Consider the following 20,562-nt stretch of genomic DNA (forward strand, 5'->3'; position numbering starts at 1 on the left):
CCCCCCCTCAATATTGCTAGCAGTATCTTGTACAATTAATATCCAAAATAACACACATGCCTTGTTTGTATCTTGAAAATTATCATGTGCAGATTATTGCAGCACTCTTGAAATAATTGGATGCCACAAGAGCGCTGCATCTCTGGAATAGAGAAGAAAATAGCTAGCTAATCCTTGTATTCTTGGATGCCTTCGACTCACTTCAGATCCTAGCAGAACTTTTGAAGGGTGTGTGCGCGCGAGAGAGAGTTTTTCAGGGAGCAGTCAAACATTGCTGCTCCCATTCCCCCCACCTGTTGGTTTCTTTGGCCAAACAGGGATTTGAACCCAGGTCTCACCAATCCCTAGTCCAGCACCACATCCATGGTTCTCAATAGGAAGCTACTTTGCAACCATGTTGTAAGGCAGGGGTTTGAATTGCAACCCCCTTGAATTGTACCCATGTAACCTGCGACACGCTCCCCCCCCCCAGCGCGCCATGTTTGATTAAGGAGGTAATTTTAATGGGGTCAAATCACCCTTTCTGAGAAAGGAGAGGCTTCTTTCTCCCCCAGAGGGCCTGTTCCTCACGCAGACACATCTGCACTAACCTGAATATCTGGATCTGAAAGGTCAAAGAAGGAATTGCTGAAGAAGGGCTACATAGAAAACATATTAAATAAAGAAATAAAATACATCTAAGGTGGTGGCATCCCCACCCCCAGAAAACACTTCGGGGGACCCATCAGGTTGGGAAGCAGGAGGCTGCCCAAAGGGAGGTCACGTGCTCCTTCGAAGGCTGGCTCTCGGCTTCCGCCCCTCCAGGCGCCTCGGTCTCCCAGAATCCCTTGCCCTGGGCTCTCCCGGGAGCTGGAGCCAAACCCGCCGGGAGGGCCCCCGAAACGCCCACTGGTCCGGCCGTTGGGTGCTGGGAGCCCTTCGCCATTCGAGGGCCCTCGGCGACCCACGAGCTTTGCTCTCCTGCGGGAGAACTCCGGAGACCTCGCCGAAGAGCGTGCCGGGAGTTGTAGTTCCTATCGCGACCGCCGCCGTAGAGGGCGCTCTCCGCCCCATCGCCTCGTCCTCCGCGCTGCATGCCGGGAGCGCGAGTTCGGCCGAGACTCCCGCCTCGCAGGCCGCCTTTTCGCCCGGCTTCTCCCAGCATGCCTTTCGCTCGCCTCTCCGCGGATTGGCTAGCCGGGCGAGCGGCGCATGCGCCCTTCCGAGGCCCGGCCCGGAGCCGCTTCCTCGCAACGCCGCCGAGCTGTTTGGGAGGGACGGACGGCCGCCTCGCCGACGGAACGGAGCGGCCAGACCAGGGCCGGGCGGAGGACGCGGAGGAGGGAGCAGGACCGACGCGCGGTCCGAAGAGCCCTGCCTGAGGCGGCGGTTCGGTCAGTTCCTCCGCGCGCCGCGTCATACCCCCTTCGGCGTGACGTCAAAGCCGCGGCGGTGACGTCACCGGCGCGACAGTGACGTCGCTCTGTGGCGGAAGGGAAGGGCAGGGGAAGCGGAGAGCGAAGCCCCCTCGGGGGTGGGTGCCTTTGGGAGGAGGTAGGGGTGGGGTGGATGGAGGGCCTGAGGTGGACCGAGGTGGGAACTGGGGGCGGGGGCCACCAAGGCCCGTCTCTCTCTCGTGTGTGTGTGTGTGTGTGTGTGTGTCTGTGTCTGTGTGTGTCTTATTTGTGCCCTTAGCCCCGCTGCCAGGGGGATTCTGGGAATGGCAGGCCAAAAAAAAAAAAATTAACTTCCCCAAGCTTTGGCCCCTGAGTTCAGCCGCTGAGGAAAGGAGAATAGAAACGGCTATGTGTGTGTGCCCAAAAGGGCACACACACACACACACAAACACCCGGCGGGGCAGGGAAAAGCCCTCCCTCGAAAGCCAGCCATTTGGGGGGGGGGAGGGGAGAGAGAGAGCCAAAAGGCAAAGGGCCTGAAGCGGAGAAGGAGCTTGGGGGTGGGGGTGCAAGGCAGTGAATTTGGGGAGGAAGGGGCTGAGGTGATGAAGCAGAGGCATCCACCAAAAACCATGGGGGACGGGTTGGCTGCCAGGGTCCTCCCGAGCAATGACGGAGGTGGTTTGAGGGGACCTGAGACTTTGCAAGGGGGGCCGATGGGTGGTGGGGCGAAAGGGCTGCTGAGAAGGGAGGGAGGGAGCGGTGCTTGGCCGAGATGCCCGGTAAAGGCCAGGCGCTCCACCTCGGTCCAGAGTCAGAAGCTGGGAACTTTTTACTTGGGAAAGTAAAATCCATGGGGCCGGGAATGCTTCTAGAGGCCGCCGTATATTTGTAGGGGGGCCGGAACGTCTGTGGGAAAGCTGTCTCTATTTTTGACAGCATGGAAGGGATGAGCCAGTAATCTGCATCATCTCTCACTCCCTGGGTTACCGGGGAAAGGCTAGGCTCCGTTCCATGACTCTGCAGGCAGGGCAGGGAGGTGTCACCGCAAGGGGTTACGAAACTCCTGAAAGAAAGTAAAACAGGCTGCCAGGTTGAGGGGAAATGACCGTTGGAAGTGCCGCCGCAGGAGGAACTGTAACGATGGGTCGTCTCCATGGCTGTAGAAGCTGTGTTTATTTAAAATATTTGTGCCCAGCCTTTCTTCTTAAAAAGGATACAAGGTGGCTTCCACCGTTAAAAGGCAATGTTTAAAAGTTAAAAGCAATCAGTATACAAATTGTAAAAAGAATCAGTTGCCACTCTGAGAAATGGTAAACAAAAACTATAGTAAAAACACATTCAAATCTAAAAGGCACAGGCATCCATTTATAAAAGGCATAGGCAGGCAGTCACTCAGGGAAAGCTGGCCTGACGAGAAAGGTATTCGCCTGCTTGCAGAAGGTTGCCAAAGATGGCGCCAGCCTGGCTTCTAGTGGGAGGGAGTTCCAGAGTCTGTGAGAAGGCCCTGTCCCGTGTCCCCACCAAACGCACCTGTGAAGATGCCAGGACCCAGAGAAAGGCCTCCCCTGATAATCTTAACACTTGATTGGCCTCATAAATGGAAATGCAGTTCTTGACCTAGCTTGGGCCCAAGACGTTTAGGGCCAGCACTTTGAATTGTGCCTGGAAACAGATTGACAGCCAGTGGAGCTGCTGCAACAGAACTACAGAAGTTGCTGTTGTTTCTTGTTCTGTTCCCCCTCCCCCACCGTGTGTTCTGTTTCCCTAAAAGCCAACACGTGACATTGAAAGCATGAAACATTCCTGTCCCTTAAAGCAAAATAGGGACTCATCGCTCTTTCCCCCCCCCCTTAGAATCTGCCGAAAGTGGCTTTGAAAGTGAAATACCATGAAGAACCAAGATGGAGAAAGCAAAGTTGCCCTTTCGCCAGCCAGCCCTTCCAAAACAAGCAGCAGCCTAAGCCTGGAAGATGGTGACTTCGCTGAGGCCTCTCTAGGAACAGCTGGGATCAGTGAATGCCCAGCCGTGCCTGAAACATGCAGTGCAAAGCTTTTGGTTGATGGACACGTCGAGAATGCTGTTGCTGAGGAAAAGAGCCAGAGAAGCAGAGATGGTAAGTGTGACGGCAGGCTGTGTTGCCCAGACGCTTACTACTTTTGTTTGTGCTTAACTCTTTGGTGTCTGCCCGGAGGCAAAGGAAAGCCTCCAAAAATCTCCATCCCTTGTCTTGAACCTCAACATACGGAAGATAGTTGCCCACTTCCTGCTTTGTTGTTTATCTTATGATAACAATGACTGTCTCTGCATAAATAGGTTCCCCCCTTTCTCTTTAGTATGCTTTTAACATGATGTTTCCTGGGTTGACATTATATTATCTTTTTCTGTTTCTGCTTCATCAGCGCCCGTCGTAGAGGAGGCCCTGTCAAGGCCCCACCAGCCTGCCACCTGTGACGTCTCGGAAGAGCTGAGCAGGCAGCTGGAGGACATCCTGAACACCTACTGCATGGATAGCAACCAGGAAGGCCCAGGAGACGATAATGGCCAGAGTGAGCCCGTAGAGCTGGAGGAGGCGGAGAAGTGCCGGAGCGAATCCCCAAGGAACTGCGAGCCGGAGCAGAGTTGCCCTGAAATAAACGGGGAAAAGGAGGGCCCCAGGGGAGCCAGTGAGGAGGGCAGTGAACGTGATCAGAAACGAGCCCAGGAGAAAAAGAAGGCCAAGGGGCTTGGTAAGGGTGTGTGTGTGCCTGTTTGTCTTCTCATCCTGAATGCAGGAGCTAATCATTTCCACCTTCTACAGGTTTTATAATTTCCCAGACTCCTTTGTTGTCTACATCTCTGCTACTAGTTCTCTCTGCTATGTCCTGATTGTGGTTCTGTTCTCTCCCTTTTGTTTCAGGCAAGGAGATAACACTATTGATGCAGACCCTGAACACTCTCAGCACACCTGAGGAGAAGCTGGCAGCCCTGTGCAAGAAGTATGCAGAGCTGGTTAGTTCCTGGCAAGGCAAGAGGGAAGCTTGAATGAATGGCAGGGGAAAGGGAGGGCCTGTTCCATGCTCATCGGGAGAGGAAAGCCGGGAGGGAGGGAGGGAGGGAGGGAAGGAGAGAGAGAGAGAGAGAGAGAGAGAGAGAGAGAGAGAGAGAGAGAGAGAGAGAGACAGAGAGAGAGACAGAGAGAGAGAGAGAGAGAGAGAGAGAGAGAGAGAGAGTGTGTGTGTGTGTGTGTGTGTGTGTGTCTGCCTGCCTGTCTTTATGGTTTGGGATGAGTCTGGGATTCCTACAAAGGCAGAAAGATAAAGCGAACCTTAACCAGTATGCGACTCGTCAAACACTGGCCGAAACAGCAAATCTTTCTGTCTTTTTTTTTGAGGAGCTAACTTGGCAGGCCGAACATGGACAAGATATTTGCCTGTTTTGTAGTGAATTGACTGGCCTGCAGTCCAGTCAAGGCTTGCTATCCATACAGCAGATAAAAAGAGCTAGTTGCCCAAACAGTTTGCCCAGTGGTTCAAAAAAGTTTTCCAGTACCTTTAACAGGAAATAACCTTGCAAATTGTTCCAACTTGAAAAAAGGAGAAGCCTCCAATGGCACAGAAAAAAATCACGTAAGGAACAAACAGGGCAGGATGGATTTTAATTGCCCTTTCCTTTTTGAGGTCAGAAAAAAAAGAATGTATTTTGTAACTGGAGCAAATCCCATGGCATTTGGCCATAAAGTTGCAGCCTCAGTTAAGGAAAGTTGTTGTTGTTGCTGTTGTTGTTGTTGTTTAGTCATTTAGTTGTGTCCAACTGTTTGTGACCCCATGGACCAGAGCACGCCAGGCCCTCCTGTCTTCCACTGCCTCCCAGAGTTGGGTCAAATTCATGCTGGTGGCTTCGATGACACTGTCCAACTATCTCGTCCTCTGTTGTCCCCTTCTCCTCTTGCCTTCCCACTTTCCCAACATCAGAGTCAGCGCCAAAGTTAAGGAAGGGTGCCTTCTAAACCCATATCTAGCATTAGGCAAGGTAATACATTTAGCTTGCTTATGAAGCACAGAAACAGTTCTCACTGTGGAGAATGGCACCAAGCTGCCGTACCCATCACCTTCAACAAAACCCATGGGTTTTGCAGCCCCCTTCCTCCCCCCCCCCCGGGGATCTGGTGGTTCCTCATGAGCCTTCTCTTGTGCCTGTCTGCATCCTGACAGCTGGAAGAACACAGAAATTCTCAGAAGCAAATGAAGATCCTCCAGAAGAAGCAGACTCAGCTAGTGCAGGAGAAGGACCACCTCCGGAGCGAACACAGCAAGGCCATCCTGGCACGGAGCAAACTAGAGAGCCTTTGCCGGGAGCTGCAGAGACACAATCGCACCCTCAAGGCAAGTGAAGTCGCCATGCTCCGCCTTGTGAATTGCCACTTTGTGCCCCCCCCCATGCTGAAAAAATGCAGAAATATCAGTGCTATACACAGCGTGGTCTCTAGCTCCATTTAGTAGCTAGTTCTCGTAAATACGTCCTGGAATTACACACAAATAGGTATTTCTGGAGGGCTTTATTTAGTATTTTCAACCAGCGGATAATTGAATCGGTGTATAAAGATCCCACAGATTTTGGGGCTGGGGGTGTTTCTACAGTATAGGTGCAGAATCAGTCAAGGCCACAAAAGGCTCTTCGTCCTATGGAGCAGGGCAAGCCAAAGGGCAGCTGCGACCGGCTTTGCCCACCATTTGAAGAGGATGGAATCCACTTGCTGTGGAGCCATCACTGGGGACGTGCAGGCACGGCAGGCTGTATCCCCCTTAAGCTAGTGTTAAGAGAGGGTGGCAGAGCCTCCCTTTGCCCGTTCATGAACGGAATGGGGAGGACAACATCAGGGCCAGAAGAGGTGACATTTCCCCTGGGGTTGGGCAGGTACCATTCTATTACGGTTTATAACGAATGGCTGGTTCCTTACTTCCATGTAGCCCAGCATTGCCAGCGCCAGCTGGCTGTGACTCTTCAAGGGTGGGGTCTCTCCGTGTCACCTCCACTTTCTTGTCGGAGATACTAGGGGAAGATTTCACGACCTTCCCTTTCCAGTAGCAACTGTTCTGTTTCTCATTGACCTTTGAGGTCTTGTCCCCGTCTTGTCTCTCTAGGAGGAGGGGGTCCAGCGAGCCCGGGAGGAGGAAGAGAAGCGGAAGGAGGTCACGTCCCACTTCCAGGTGACTCTCAATGACATCCAGTCCCAGATGGAGCAGCACAATGAGCGCAACTCCAAGCTGCGGCAGGAGAACATGGAGCTAGCGGAAAGGCTGAAGAAACTCATTGAGCAGTACGAACTGCGGGAAGAGGTGGGTGGGGAACCCGGACCCGGTGGGTGGGTGGGTGGGAGCTGGGATAGAGAAATCTCTGCATAAGGGTGGCTGGATGCAGTGAGGGAGAGAGGCCCCAGATTGGCAGGACCTTGATTTCATGGCAGGTGCAAGGATCCTCGCATAGGGTTGTCAGGTAGCCCCATAGAGGATCAGCATAGATTTCACGTTGTGTGGTCTGTCAGCAGGAAACATGCCAGCCTTGTGAGATCGGGAATTAATATGTCATGGACTGTCTTTTGTTTGGAAAAAATCTAGCTCTTCCAAATGGAAAATCAGCTCTACGTTGCGGGGCAAATCCTGGAAATGCATACGTTTTCAGAGAGTTTACCCGGGTTCATTTACTTTTCCATGAATAAATAAAAAGAGAAGTATTGTGGCACTTTAAAAGTTAACATGTTTGAGTGCAACCTTTTGTGATTACAGTTTGGTTAATACAGCACAGTCAACCAAAAAAAAAATCCATAAAAACCTATTGAAGTGACGGTTTTAATCTTTGAGGTCCCACATTGAGTTTGTTTCTGTTTTAAATTTTTAAAATGCAGTATCTCAAAGTGGCTTTATTTTGTGCACAGGCAGACAATAAATTTATACGCAGGGACACATGTGGAAGAAGGTACACATTAGGATCTCCTCCCACATCCGTGTGCAGCCAACCACCCAGGGTTTCTAACCCACAGCCATTTAACGATAGCAGTCACTTCAGAATCGGGCTGCTCACCTGGAAGAGATGAGGGAGGGAGGAATGAGTGGGTTTGAATACCACCAGCCAGCCGTGTCTGCACCTCCTTGACCGCCTTTTCCTCTTTTCTGCTGGTAGCACATAGACAAGGTGTTTAAACACAAGGATCTGCAGCAGCAGCTGGTAGATGCGAAACTCCAGCAAGCCCAGGAGATGCTGAAGGAGGCTGAGGAGCGACACCAGCGGGAGAAGGACTTTGTGAGTCTTGCAAAGAAGCCCTAACGATTTCAGTGGGTCTCCTCTAAGTAGAGCTCATGTTGGACGTCACCCTTGTTGTCTGCAATCCAAGTTAGATCAGACCCTGCTTGGCTATGAAATCATGCTCTGAATTTGATAACGGGGATAGGAGGTCCCCTGCCAAGGGTTTATCGTCCCTCCCCTTCTACAGGTGTGGTGAGTTAGTTGTTCTTACTGGCTTCCCCCCCCCCTTTGACTTCCTTTTCTTGAACAGCTGCTGAAAGAAGCTGTAGAGTCCCAACGAATGTGTGAGTTGATGAAGCAACAGGAGACGCATCTCAAGCAGCAGGTAAGCTGACCTCCTCTGACTTGACCTCCTCCTCTGTCACGACTTGCTTCTCTTTCCTTTCTAGGCTGGCGGACAAAATAAGCGGATGTCTGATTTCTATGGAAAGGATGAGCACCCTGAGCAGAAGGGATGATTCGGTGCTCCAGGGGGTGGCGGTGGTCTCTTTGAAAATCAGATTTGGGAGGGACCACTCTTATCTCACTTAAGGCAACTTTGTAGGTGGCCCCTGGCAAGGCCCTTCCCTTCGAGCCCAGTGCAGGGTTTTAGTCAAGGGTACGTAGTCATTTTTGTATACAGTGCCGGATTCGCCGAAGAAGGACGTTCTCTCTTGCTCCTGGTCAGTGGATCGCTAAAGGGAGAAACTGGTCCTTTCCTAACCCTTTCCTCTTCATCTTTTTTTCCTTTCCAGCTGGCTCTCTACACAGAGAAGTTTGAAGAGTTTCAGAACACTCTCTCCAAAAGCAGCGAGGTCTTCACCACCTTCAAGCAAGAAATGGAGAAGGTACCTTCTGCTCGTGCGGCTGCCTGTTTTCAAGCAGGGAGCTGCTTTCCTCTGCCTTGGGAAGGAAGACCGCAGCACTTGCCTGTTTTATCTGCTACCCCTGGCAGGGAGCTAGGAGAAACACACACACACGCACCCGTCCTGCCGCCCAGGTAGCCAGGGCTTCAGTTTATTCTTAGAACTCAGCTGACCAGCTGTTGCTTCAGGCAGAGAGGGCGTCTTTCAACCCTTATCTGTTGGACCTCCGGGACCAGCATGCCTGTTTTCTTCCTTGCGTTCTTGTGTAGGTAGCAACTGCCAGAAGTAGTAAGGGTGGAAGCCCCATTCTCCTTCGTGTAAGGAGCAGAGGGTCACCCACCCTGCAGAGCACCTCCCTGAATGGCTGGCTACCCTGCCCAGCTCACCTTCCTTGTCTCTTTCTGTCTGCCATGCCATAGATGACAAAGAAGATCAAGAAGCTAGAGAAAGAAACCACCATGTACCGGTCTCGCTGGGAAAGCAGCAACAAAGCCCTTTTGGAAATGGCAGAGGAGGTAAGAAGGTTCTTCCTCCCTTGCCCGCCCCCCCCCCCCCCGCCAGGCCTTCCTCAGGCAGCAGAGGTTTCCGGGAGGGGGAGGGGTACCAGCTCTTTGGAAGACCATCGGCAGACTCTGCGTTTTTAGTCAAGGGACAAAAGCTGCTCCTGTTTCTCCAGATTTCAAAAGGGTGCTTTAGAAACCAAGTCCAGGAGATGAACGGTCAGGTCTATATCTGGGTTAAGGGCGTTTTTATCCCCCTCACCCCAAGATCTGCACTCGGGGTAGAAAACCTTCCTTAAATAGATTGGCTGAATAAGAAGAAAAAGGTACAGACCCACCCACCCCCCTTGTGATTTTGAAGAGGAACTTAGAAATGCTGAGCTGTCTTGAGCTGAGAGGGGAGGGGGGGTTGAGAGTTTCCAGGAGAATCAAAGGATTCCTCTGTCCCGCAGAGCATTCTCTTCCTGCTCAGCAAGCAGTTCAGAAAATGCTAAGCATTTTATTTTCCCATTTACATACAATCAGGGCTTTACATTACGTCCACCTTCCTCCCATTACTGGGGCTCCTGGGGGCTCACAACATAATTGGGGGGAAATAGTTACAACTGAAAACATAGTAAGTTATACTGTGAAGGTGCAGGTCAGCAGAGTATTGTGTGAGGACAACAGCCATGCAAGTGGAAGCGAGGAGAAGCTGCTTAGCAGGTTGTCCCTTGCCCAGAGTTGGCTTTTCTAAATCGTTGGCAGGGGAAGACTTGCAGGCAAAGAGAGTTTTAAAAAAAATCTCACAGCCTCTTAAAGACGAATATGTTGTCTTTGGCCTGAGCTCTTGCGGACTTCCTGAGGTCCACAGGACGAAGTGAGCTGCAGACCAAGAGCACACGTGCCCAATAAAAGTTGCAAGTCTTCAAGGTGCCACAAGAGGGGTGTGGCTTTCTTGGGTTTTGCTCATGCCGTTCTGTGCCTCCATTCAAGCTTCCCTTCATGAAGACTTCAGGGGATGATTTCCCCCCCCTTGGGTTAGCCTATCTCTCTGTCTTTGCCTCACAGTTGCCTCTGGGACAGTGAATAGAAAAGCGACCCAGACATGGGCTGGCTTGGGTTTTTGCTGCCCTAAGCTGATGTGGATGGCGGAAGAACTGTGGGCTGGAGGAGGAGAGGGGGCAGAAGCCTCTCTGGCCTGCCTCCACTCCTGCAGTGCCCGCTTCTCTTCGTGAAACACACACGAGTCCCCTTGGTGGCTGTGGATGGTTTAAGACCCAGCAACGATACACACTTCAGTGGCTCAGGTGGACGCAGGAAGCAGAGGATCAACAGTTTCTCTCTCTGAGCCAGAACTGGCCCATAAGCTGCTGGTTGTCAACAGATGACTTTTAACTAGCAGACACTTCCCTGCTAAGAAAGGGACAGGCCGTTGCATGTTAGGGGGTGTCTTGCTGATGTCCTGTCAGACCGTTTCCGTATTCTGTCCTTGGTTTCCCTTGGGAAACAGGCAGAAGCTTGCCGTGAAATGCCTTTTATTCCTCTCTTTCAGAAAACCGTGCGAGACAAAGAGCTGGAGGGACTCCAGGTGAAAATCCAGCGCCTCGAGAAGCTGTGCCGGGCCCTGCAGACCGAGCGCAACGACCTGAACAAGAAGGTGCAGGACCTGTGGGCCCTCGCACCTTTGGCGGCCAGCGCAGATATCCGGGAAACACCCAAGGACCCATCCTCCCAGGGCGGCTCGGAGGCGCTGACCCCACAGGGCGCCACGAGGGGAGAGTGCCTTGCGCTGGCCCACGCCTCGGGCTTCACGGAACCTCCAGGGAGGCTCGGGGAGCGGGTCCCGGGAGCGCCCCCTCAGGACCAAGCGGAGGATGAGGCTGCGAATTCTGCCGAGTAGAGGAAAGGGTGGGTAGCCGGCGTTCTTCCCGAGAGACAGATCATTCCCCTCTCTGGGCCCCAGGCTGGGGGAGCCAGAACTCGGTCCTTCGGGGGGGGGGGGGTTAAGGTTTCCCAGTTAAGGCTTTTGACCATATTGAAGGCTTTTTTTTGTTTTGTTTTACTTTAAAAAACATTATTATATGACATGATGTTGCGCAAGGCAATATCCACTTTTTTATATATAGCTCTATCAACAAGATTGATCCACTTCTCAGTGTGTTGCGTGGACATCTGTGTGGCAGTTTCACCAGAAAACCTTCCCAAGGAGGGGGATGAGGGAAACGGGCCACTGCTCCAAACCCCACCTGCCCGTCCCCATTCCCCCCCTCCTCCCCCCAATGCCTCCTCGTGAATGGCTTCCATCTCTCTGGCTGCTACAGTTCATTAGGGGAGCTCGGCTGCTGTGATCGCCCACTGAAAGCAAAAGAAGTTGACCCTCACCAGGAGGGGCTTCGGAGGCTTCTTGTTTTCTCTCTCTTCCTTTTTTTAAAAAAACCAACATGATCCAGCAGTTTAACCACCAGTACAGGAGACTCAGGAGTTTGCTATGTCCTAGGTTGTTATTTTTAGAGTGTAGGGTGTGTGTTTTTCCTCCCCCCCCCCCCGTCCCCACTTCTTCCTGGAAAAGGGGAGAATAAAATGGATGTGTCTTTGGTTCATGGGAACAAGATGCAGCAGCTCCAGGCCCTGTTTGGTTTGGGGGAAATGGGGTGTCCTCTCCAGGACGTTGCTACTTCCAGAATCTGTGTCTCAATAGCCTTATAACTTCACCGTTGCCTCTCTACTTATATGCACACACGCACAAGTGTATGTATTAAAGATGTAATCCAAAGGTTTTACTTCCGCACGTATGTTTTGCACAGGACAAGTGTCCCCTCCACAGGGTTGTTTGTGTGTGTGGCCGGTGCCCTGCCCAGGGAAGGTACAGAATCCCGCCTCTCGGGTGTCCCTCCTCTTCTCTGTGGGACCTGGACACCAAAGTCCATTGCAGAGGGGGACAAAGCCGGGCCTCCCCATCTGGGCACCTACTGAAAGCAGGCCCGTGGACTTAGCCCCAGCCTGGGCACAAACCAGCCGGGCAGGGACTGGGCTTCTCTTCCTTTCCTTGAACCGCACTTTCCACGGGCTCTCTCTTCCCCGCAGAGCCCTTCTGTCTGCGACAAAGGAGGTGCGCCCCTTTGGCTCTCGGTCACCCTGTTCTCTTCGGGCTCTTCTCCCTCTTGGGTCCAGATTTTGTCCACGGTTTTGATTTCGCGTTGCTTGCGAAGCTTAAACCCAGTGGCAGAGTCCTTTGGTTCTATCTGCCTCCTTTGCTTTTTTAAAGCATCCCTTCCGGGCAACTCAGCCGCCTCCTCCCCCTCCCCCCCCCCAAAAAAACTTCCAGGTGGTTCTCAACCCTCTGCCTGGCAGAGCTGGCCTGCTCTTTCGTGAGGAGGTTGCTTGCTTTACGAGCTGCTGGGAGTTACTGCTTGAGGGCAGCCAAGGGAAGATGTTCTTCTTGTATGGAAAGCCCACCTTGCAAACGCTGGTGGAGCAAAGAAACAACTGCTACTACTACTACAGGTGAATGTAAGTGGAGGCCACAGCTTGGCTCTGAGTTGACAGGGATGAGGATGCTGGTTTAAAGCCGAAGTGACCACCTCTGTCCAGATTTTTCTCTCGGCTTCTGCTGATTCCAGAAAACCTTCCGACTTTTATTTTTTAATGCTGCAGTATAAATAGACTAGATCTGTTGTATGTATCTTTGTATCCAATAGAAACTAACATTAACTTGCCGATGGTGTCTCCGTGCTGTTTTTTTCTTCTCCTGCATGGTTTTGAACTGGGAGGCGGGCTGCGGAGCTCAGCATAGAGGCGCCATTTCCAGACACACACACACCTGGCATCCCTTTCGCTCCCAAATGCTTGTTCAGGGGGAAGTGTTTTCAAGCAGAATGGGGAACAGTCAACATGTGTTAATAATGCTAATAAGGGTAAGGTTTGGCTTCATTAGGTAGAAAAAGTAAAGCCCGGGTCACTGTAGTGTAGAAGAGACACAAGTTCCAGTTTTCTGTGAGCTGGTGCAAAGCCTAGACTTATGTACAGGGTATTTATTTATTTCATTTATATACTGTCCTAGTGTAATGCACCATTCTAGGCAGTTCACAGCACAAGAAAAAAAATCAAAGCATGACATCAGCTACGATAAAATCAGAAAAAAACAAAATTTAAGTAGCATCAAAGGACAAACTGCAGAATAGACTTATTAAAATATGCTCTAGGAGAGGCGTTTATGCAAGGGGTGGAGAAATTCCTGCCTGGGGGGGGCGCAAGCCAGCCCTCGCTTTCAGAAGCTGCCCCCCCCTTTTTACAGCTGTGTAAAGGCATGAAGCCTGCTTTCCCCTTTGGCACAAGACAAGCATGCCTCCCCCCCCCCCCCCAGCACCCTTTGGTCAGGTTTTGCTCTGCATCCCAATGTTACCAGCCAATTTTGGGTCTCGGATTTCCGGCAAGGAATCAGGCAAAAAATGCAACAGCTGAACCAAAGGTCTGAATTCCCCCCCCCCGAACATATAAAGTACATACATTTTATAACGCCACAGAGAAAGAGTCATAAAATGCTACCAATCTATGGGTCATTTGTACCCCAAGTTTGGATCCAGTCCCTCATTGGGCAAATGATGCCAACTAGGCATCATTGGGTTCCCTATAGTAGATGCGCCAATTGTGAGCCCTTGGCGCCTCTCTCTGCCCAAGATGCCCCTGCCTGAATGCCCGGGGAGAGCATCCTCTCTGTTGGCATGTGGATGGGTTTTCTTCCCGGGCCCTGAGAGATGATGGCTTTCCATGCTGTGATCCCCCCCCCCCTTTGTGAATGTTCCAACGATCATCTTCCTCCTCCTCCTCCTCCGGGGGGGGGGGAGGGCGCCTGTTCCATCCAAAAGGTGAATTGGGCAAAAGGGGAAGCGCGACCGGGCTCTTCTCTCGCGCGTCCCCCATAAAAACCCTTTTTGGGCCAGGCAGGGGTGACCGGTTTGCAGGGCGAAGGTCTTTCCGGGGACCGACCGGCGTTCCCTCTTCTCGCCTCGCCAGGTTTAAAACCCGGTTCCCTCTTTACCGGGTCTCCCCACCACTCACCCCCCACCCAGACCCCCACACAGATGGGCCGGCTGCTTCCCGGGGCTCCCACCGCCTCTCCGGGCTGCAGGGGAGGGGAAGGGCGGGCGTGGACGGACCGAGGCTGCCTCCTCCTCCGCCGGTGCGCGCGGCAGTGGGCGGCGGGGGACGACCGAGGAGGCGGAGGCGCGCGCGCGGCCCCGGCCCGCCCGGAGCAGCTCTGCGGACGGAGGTCAGCGCGCGCGCCGCCCCCCCCCCGCCCCGAACGCCCCCCCCCCCCCGCGGTCCGGATGGAACCTTGGCGGCGCCGACGTTCTGATTTGGAACGCGGGTCTCCCGGTGGGGGGGGAGGGGGGAGGGCAAGGTCCGGGAAAGGGGGGGGAGAAGACACAAGGTTTTCCAAGGGCGGCCCCGGGGCTTTGCGCGCAGCGGGGGGGGCAGGGGGGCGGGGAGAGGGAGCGCGCAGGGAGGCGGTGTGTTTGCTGGCGGGGGGTGGGGTGGGGTGGGCGGGTTGGAGAAAGCGGAGCCCTGGCCGCCCCCCCCTTTCCAAACCGCCGAGCCCCCCTCTACACACACCGCAATCTCTGCAAGCCCACCAATGGGGGTGGGGGTGTTGGTCTCTGCTTCCACTTCCCCCCTCCCTCCCTTCTTGCTGCCCCCCCCTCTTCGCGGGACCTGTTTCGGTGCCCGGAGGACGGACCCGGTGCCCGGGGGGGGGGGAACCCTTTTTGGTTCTGGATACTTAGGCGGTTCGGGCGAACCCCGAAGAGAGATCCCCATTTCTTCTTCTTCTATTATTATTATTATTATTATTATTATTATTATTATTATTATTATTATTATTATTATTATTATTATTATTATTATTATTATTATTATTGCCTTAGGGCTGGGGAGGGGAGCGGCGCCAGGTTCTAAGGGAGCCCAGGGATTGTATTTCTTAGGGAATACTATGTATATATGAGATATACAGTATCTCTCTCTCTCATGGTTGCTGAGCGGTCCTGCAGTGACCTCTCCATGGTTTGCCTCCCTAGGGGCCCTTCCACAGAGTTTGGGCCGGAGGTGGGCAGCCTCCAGTCCCCTTTCTGAGGCAGCACCCCATAAACTGGTGAAGGGCAGCACCCCCCCCTTTACGGGCTTCCCAAGCCTCTTCTGAGTTGGAGAGCACACATACCCCCAAGTTCCAACGGGCAGTTGTCCAAAGGCCAGCCAGCTTTCCCCCACACACACACTGTGGCCGTGCTGCACCCAAGGCCCCCTGTAGCCCCCCCACCCCCCAGCCTGGCTGTCCTTGGTCTGCCCTCACCTCCCCTGCCCTCCTTTCCGGTCCTGAACCGAAGGGAGAGCGACGGTCGGTCGTCCCAGACAGTCCAGAAATAGAAGAGGAAAACACTTGTGTGGGAGGATCTCAGCAGGAGCTCCTTTCATCTCCAGAGTTTGCAAATTCACAACTCCGGATAAGTTGCATTACAAAACACGGTTCTTCCAGAGGGAAGAAAGTGGCCCTGCCCCCCTGCTACCTGTCCCCCAGCATCAGGTAGACTGCACTCCACCATGGAGGGTGCATGGAGTAACAAGCCACCGATAAGAAGACTTGTGCTTCCTTTCCCAGGTATCGCTTGGCTCGCTCTCTCATTCATCCCACCCACCCCCTCCCCAGAAGTTTTCCCGGCGTGCGGCTGTTTGAGAGATGGAGGAGAAAAAGAAGAAGAGCGCCAAGGCCCAGCCCATGCCCGCGAGTGCCCTCCGCAAGCTGCCGGTGCCGGCAAGCAAGAGCACCTCTTTCTCCTTGGGAATGCCGCACCTGCCTTCTCCAAAGCAAAGGGCCAAGTTTAAGAGGTCGGTTTACGGCAGGGGCCAGAACCTTGCAGAGTGTCCTCTGTAGGAGATCCGAACCCAGACCCCAGACGGGGTCTGGGTTCGGCCGGAATTTGATTCTTTTAGCCTCTGGCCCAAACATGAAGGTGTAGATCGGGTTTCGTTTGTTAGTCTTCGGTGTCGGATATTTTCTACATCTCGGTGCCATTTTGACCTTATACTTTTTTGTCCCTGTTTTTTTAAAAAAAAGCTGCTTTGCACCACTCAGGGACCCTTCGCCTAGGATCTGGGTTATTTTGCGTATTTAGCAAGTGAGCCGAGAATAATTAGCAGACCAGAAGAATGAAAGGAATCGCCTGTGGCGATCATGTCCAGGAAAGACACCACACTAGCAGCCTGTTTCAGCAAAACAAGAGAGAGTTTAACAGATAAGCTCGTTTTTATGACCTGGAGCTCACTCAATCAGATGCTAAGAGCAAGGGGACTACGGTCCACGGAAACAGCTGGTGCGTGGAATGCTGTCGTCAACAAAGGGCCACAAGACTCTGTGGCTTTTATTCTGTCTGGTCGGGAAAGGTCTCCAAGGATCGCCAAATTGCCTCCCCCGTTCACGGCCAGGGAGTCGCCCTTTCGGGACTGACCGCCGTCCCCAGATTCACACCTGGCCATTCAGGGGGGCAGGCGAGCTGCTCCCAGCTTAGCCAGAGAAGCGTGGCTGGTGAAATTCCCCGTTTCCTGCCAAAGGAAAGGGGAAATGAGGCTGGGGGTGATCCTGGAGATGCCCTGGCGTCTCTCTGTCCTTTTGTGCTCTCCCAACCCAACCAACGGGTTGATTTCCGGCTCTGTCTGCCTCGGATCCCCGGCCATTTCCTGTTATGTTTGTCCTCTGGCACAGGGCAAACAAGGAGAAGCCGCGAGCTCCCCAGCCTGGAAACGGCACAGGGGCCTCGGTGGGCACCCCCCTGCAGCACTCGTTCCTGACAGACGTATCCGACGTGTACGAGATGGAAGGTGGCCTTTTGAATCTTCTGAACGACTTCCATTCAGGGAAGCTGCAAGCATTCGGTAAGTCCTTGGGTCATGGCACAACTCGGCCTTCAAAGCCCCCGTGTTTGTTCTCCGCGCTGATTGCAGGTGATCTGTAGCGTCTGTTTCTGCCCACCTGTGTGCGTTGCAGAGTTTTGATTTTTGGGTTAAATTCCTCTAGCTGAGCAGCAGACGTGGAGGGGTTCACAGAGCGGAATAGCTTCAAGTTCCACAGAGTAGTCCACCCCTTTTCTTTTAACTGGCACGTACAGTCATAACACTCTGAGACATTTGTAAGAGAAAGAATAAAATGTTTTTATTACTTACAGTTGAATGGAGGTCACAGCAAACTGACAAACACGGCTGCTTTCAGCAACAGACTTCAACAGACTCTAGAGAGGGGGGGAAGGCACAGAGCAGAGAGGCATGGCTCTCTTTGAATTCAGAGTCAGGAGGGAAGGGTGGGTGACTGCTGGACCATCCTGAGAGTCCCCTCGACCCAAAAAGGTCCCTCCCAGCCGTACCTTCTCCAGGCTGCATGCGAGACTGCAGAAACTCTTAAGAGTGTGTGCCCACCCCAATTCTTCATGCAGGAAAAGAATGTTCTTTTGAGCAACTGGAGCACGTCCGGGAGATGCAGGAGAAACTGGCCCGCCTTCACTTCAGCCTGGACGTCTACGTCGAGGAGCTGGCCGAGGACCAGAAGAAAACGGTGGCCGACAGGAACCTGGATCAGCTGCTCACCAACGTGAGTTCTAGGACAAGGAGCCCCCTCGGCATCTGGTCCAGCCACATTGTTGTTGTTATTATGATGATGGGAAACCTGTATCAGGTGGAGTGGAGGGAAAGGAACATCCTGTACGTCCACACACGTACCCATGGTGTATTGTGACGGAACATCTTTGCCCTCTCAAGTCTAGGGTTGGGGCTGCGTTTGTGGGGTTTCTTCACGGCTGTAAATTATTATTATTATTTTTTTGCTTCTGCAGCTGGAAGAACTCAGCAACTCCATGTATCCTCCGTGTGGGGCTCGAACCGCAACTCCCCAGGGCGAGGGAGAGCCAGCAGGAGAGGGGCAGGAAGAAGGCAGGGAAGGGGGTTGGAGAAAGGATGAGACCTCGACTCCCTTTGTGGGGGCTGCACAGCATCCGCTGGGATCTGGGGGGGGGAGATCCGGAGACCAGAGGGTGGATCCTCGTAGTGTCACAAAGCAGTGTTTGGAGCAAGGGGGGGCGACTGGGGTTTTGGCCCGGGGTGTCCAACTCGAGGGTGATGCTCAGAGGACGAGAACCAGCCTGTAGGGTTTTGTCGCAGGAAGGGCGCAAATTCGCCCGCCCTGCTGGGGGCGTCACGGACCCCCAGCTGCTTCTCCTCGGGCAGAAGGAACCAGAAAGTGGGTGGGTGCAGTGGGTGATTCTCCTCTGGTTCCTGCCTTCTTTTTCCATAAGGGTTAAAAGGTTCAGCTTTTTATTTAAGTCCGATTGTTTGGTCCTGACAAAACATGTGACCTGAAATGGGGACATGGCTTGGCTTGCTTCCCCCTTTTTCCCTTAATGTGAGCCCTCAGACAAAAGCTCCACTTGGCGGAAAATCCTGACTTGGAAGAAGCATCCACCGTCTAAGATCCTCGGGGCAGCCCCTGAGTCTTCTCACGTCCTTCTTTCCGCTGGAAGCCTCAGGAAAATTTTTTTTAAAAGGGAGCTGCATGGAACGGTGTGAAGATGAGCCATCCCTTGGGAGCCGTTTCTGAACTGTACAGGGAAAGAATACTGGGGGGAAAAGGGGGGGGGAAGGGTTGATGTATAGAAACTGGGGCGGGGCAGGGCCAGACATTTGACAATGAGAGAACTGTGTCCGCTCCACCAGAAACAAGAACACCCGAGAAAGGAGCCAACTGTGGAACAGGAATCTGGGGGAAAGGAGGAAACTGGAAAAACAGCCCAGCAACGAACTGCGAGAGAAACAGCCGGTCCCCTGCCTGTGTTCCAACACTGTGGGTCAACCAAGAGCAATCCAGTAATGTTGTGTGTGTGATGTTTACAGGCATCTTCTGATGCCTGACTCAGACTGGGCAGCATGGCTTCAGGGTCATATGCTGGCCGAAGTAACATGTTCTGGAATCAAGATGCATGCAAATATTCCTTAAATTCTGACCAGATGGATTCCCAAAGAAGGGAAGAGCAGACCCCAGGGAACTTCTCTTTCTTGGGATAGGGGGGAGAAGGGAAGAAATGTTTCCAAGCTTAGGAAAAGCCTTTGGGGGGTTTTTGGACAACAGCCTCCCCAAAATCCCAGTGGTTCTAGTTGTCTTAGGGTCGAAGTCCAAAAAAACAAACACAGTTTCCCATCTCAATGACTTTTACCTTTCCTTTCCACCCAGCCCCAACCTGCACAAACCCTTTGCAAATGCACAGACAGCATGTCAAATCCTGTTGGCAGTCACTGATTTCATTGGCTAGCGCTGGCTAGATTGACAATCCCTCCAGCTTAGAAAGGTCCCTCCCACTCAGATCTTCTCCAGGCAGCATGCGAGGTTGTAAAAACTCCAACCTAATACAGCTCTATTGTTCTCCTTATTTACACACCCTTTTTAAAAAGCAACTTCTCCGTTGGCTGTGCTCCAGAGTCCATTGTGAAGAAAAGGCTGAGTATCTCTCTAGCACACGTGGATGGGCTTTCTCGGAAGGCTACACAACCGTGTTTATCTCCATCTAAACGGTGGAGGAAAGCTTACAGGCAAGAACAGGGCCACCCATTGCAATCTGCGTGGAGTCAGCACACATTTGAAGGGAGCACTGGGACAAAAATTGTGTTACTTCTGTCACACCATCTGCTGCTTCGCCACCGCGTTGGCCTGCTCTGTGTCAATATCTTGTATTTTGGTTTCCCACTTAACAGCGGCTGCGTAAGGCAGGCTTGTAAGGAACCAAGCAAGACATTGTGCTAAGCAGATCTTGCAAATGCGCCTTTTTTTAAAAAAAAACTACAGTTCCCCAAATCCCCCATTCAGCATGGCCATCTTCAAGCCCTGCTTCTAAGTAAACACATTTAGGACTGTGTTGCATTTAGAGTTCTCAAGCCAGGTTATGACAGAGAGATCGGATGGCACGTATTTGAAATTTCACTGCAATGCTTTTAATGCCAGCAAAAATTTCTTAAATCAGCATGTTTCACTCTGTATATTTAGCGACATTTCAATAGTTAATGAGAAATTGTGTCCGAAAAAGCAGCCGCGTTGGTCTGTCTCAGCAAGTCAGCAAAATTGCCCGAGAGCTGTTTGCTCGGTCAGTAGTTGTATCAAAACGTGTTCTTTTATACATTTGTTGGATATTTTAAAGAACCACCACAGGAAATTACACTGATGATGTTTTTAAAAAATGAATAAATAAAAGGGGGAAAGACAATCAAAAAGGGCAGCAATGATGCCTCTTGTATTCATGTTTTATAGTCCCTTGGCTTCCTTTATAACTGTTGTTGCAGGATTATATTTTACTATGCTGTTGCAAAAAAACAAATAAACCTCCTGCCGCAGAATAGTGCACTGCTCTAATGGAGTGGAATATACATTCATGGATGGAATGAATGAATGAACAAATGAATGAAAATATTCTGAACGAATAAAGAAATAAATAATATTGTGGCACTTGTCAGGCGAATCCCTTGATTTGTCTCTTAGTTGCACTCCCAGTGAA

At 52.3% G+C, this 20,562-nt stretch overlaps 2 protein-coding genes across 4 annotated transcripts; both read left to right on the forward strand.

The window, feature by feature from the left end:
• The first annotated feature begins 1,175 nt into the window (after positions 1-1,175).
• TXLNA (taxilin alpha) lies at positions 1,176-12,702 on the forward strand. 2 transcript variants are annotated; one of them, XM_072979823.2, is made up of 11 exons: positions 1,176-1,373; positions 3,234-3,493; positions 3,780-4,106; positions 4,277-4,368; positions 5,571-5,741; positions 6,501-6,695; positions 7,537-7,656; positions 7,910-7,984; positions 8,394-8,486; positions 8,924-9,019; positions 10,539-12,702. In XM_072979823.2, exons 2-11 carry the CDS (start codon positions 3,268-3,270, stop codon positions 10,884-10,886), a joined length of 1,743 nt encoding a protein of 580 aa, XP_072835924.1. In that variant the 5' UTR covers positions 1,176-1,373; positions 3,234-3,267; the 3' UTR covers positions 10,887-12,702. The 2 variants fall into 2 exon arrangements, with proteins under 2 accessions (XP_072835924.1, XP_020656226.2); XM_020800567.3 differs by lacking the exon at positions 1,176-1,373 and adding an exon at positions 1,388-1,513.
• Positions 12,703-14,132: 1,430 nt separating this feature from the next.
• On the forward strand, positions 14,133-20,281 carry CCDC28B (coiled-coil domain containing 28B). Of its 2 annotated transcripts, XM_072979826.2 has the most exons (6): positions 14,133-14,255; positions 15,639-15,865; positions 16,740-16,909; positions 17,464-17,618; positions 17,860-17,882; positions 18,438-20,281. In XM_072979826.2, the coding sequence occupies exons 2-6, from the start codon at positions 15,717-15,719 to the stop codon at positions 18,490-18,492; spliced, it is 552 nt and encodes a 183-aa protein (XP_072835927.1). In that variant the 5' UTR covers positions 14,133-14,255; positions 15,639-15,716; the 3' UTR covers positions 18,493-20,281. The 2 variants fall into 2 exon arrangements, with proteins under 2 accessions (XP_072835927.1, XP_020656304.2); XM_020800645.3 differs by lacking the exon at positions 14,133-14,255 and having other exon boundaries at positions 15,319-15,865.
• The last annotated feature ends 281 nt before the right edge of the window (positions 20,282-20,562 follow it).

Source organism: Pogona vitticeps, chromosome 9, assembly GCF_051106095.1.
Source record: "Pogona vitticeps strain Pit_001003342236 chromosome 9, PviZW2.1, whole genome shotgun sequence".
Classification (NCBI taxonomy): Eukaryota; Metazoa; Chordata; class Lepidosauria; order Squamata; family Agamidae; genus Pogona; species Pogona vitticeps.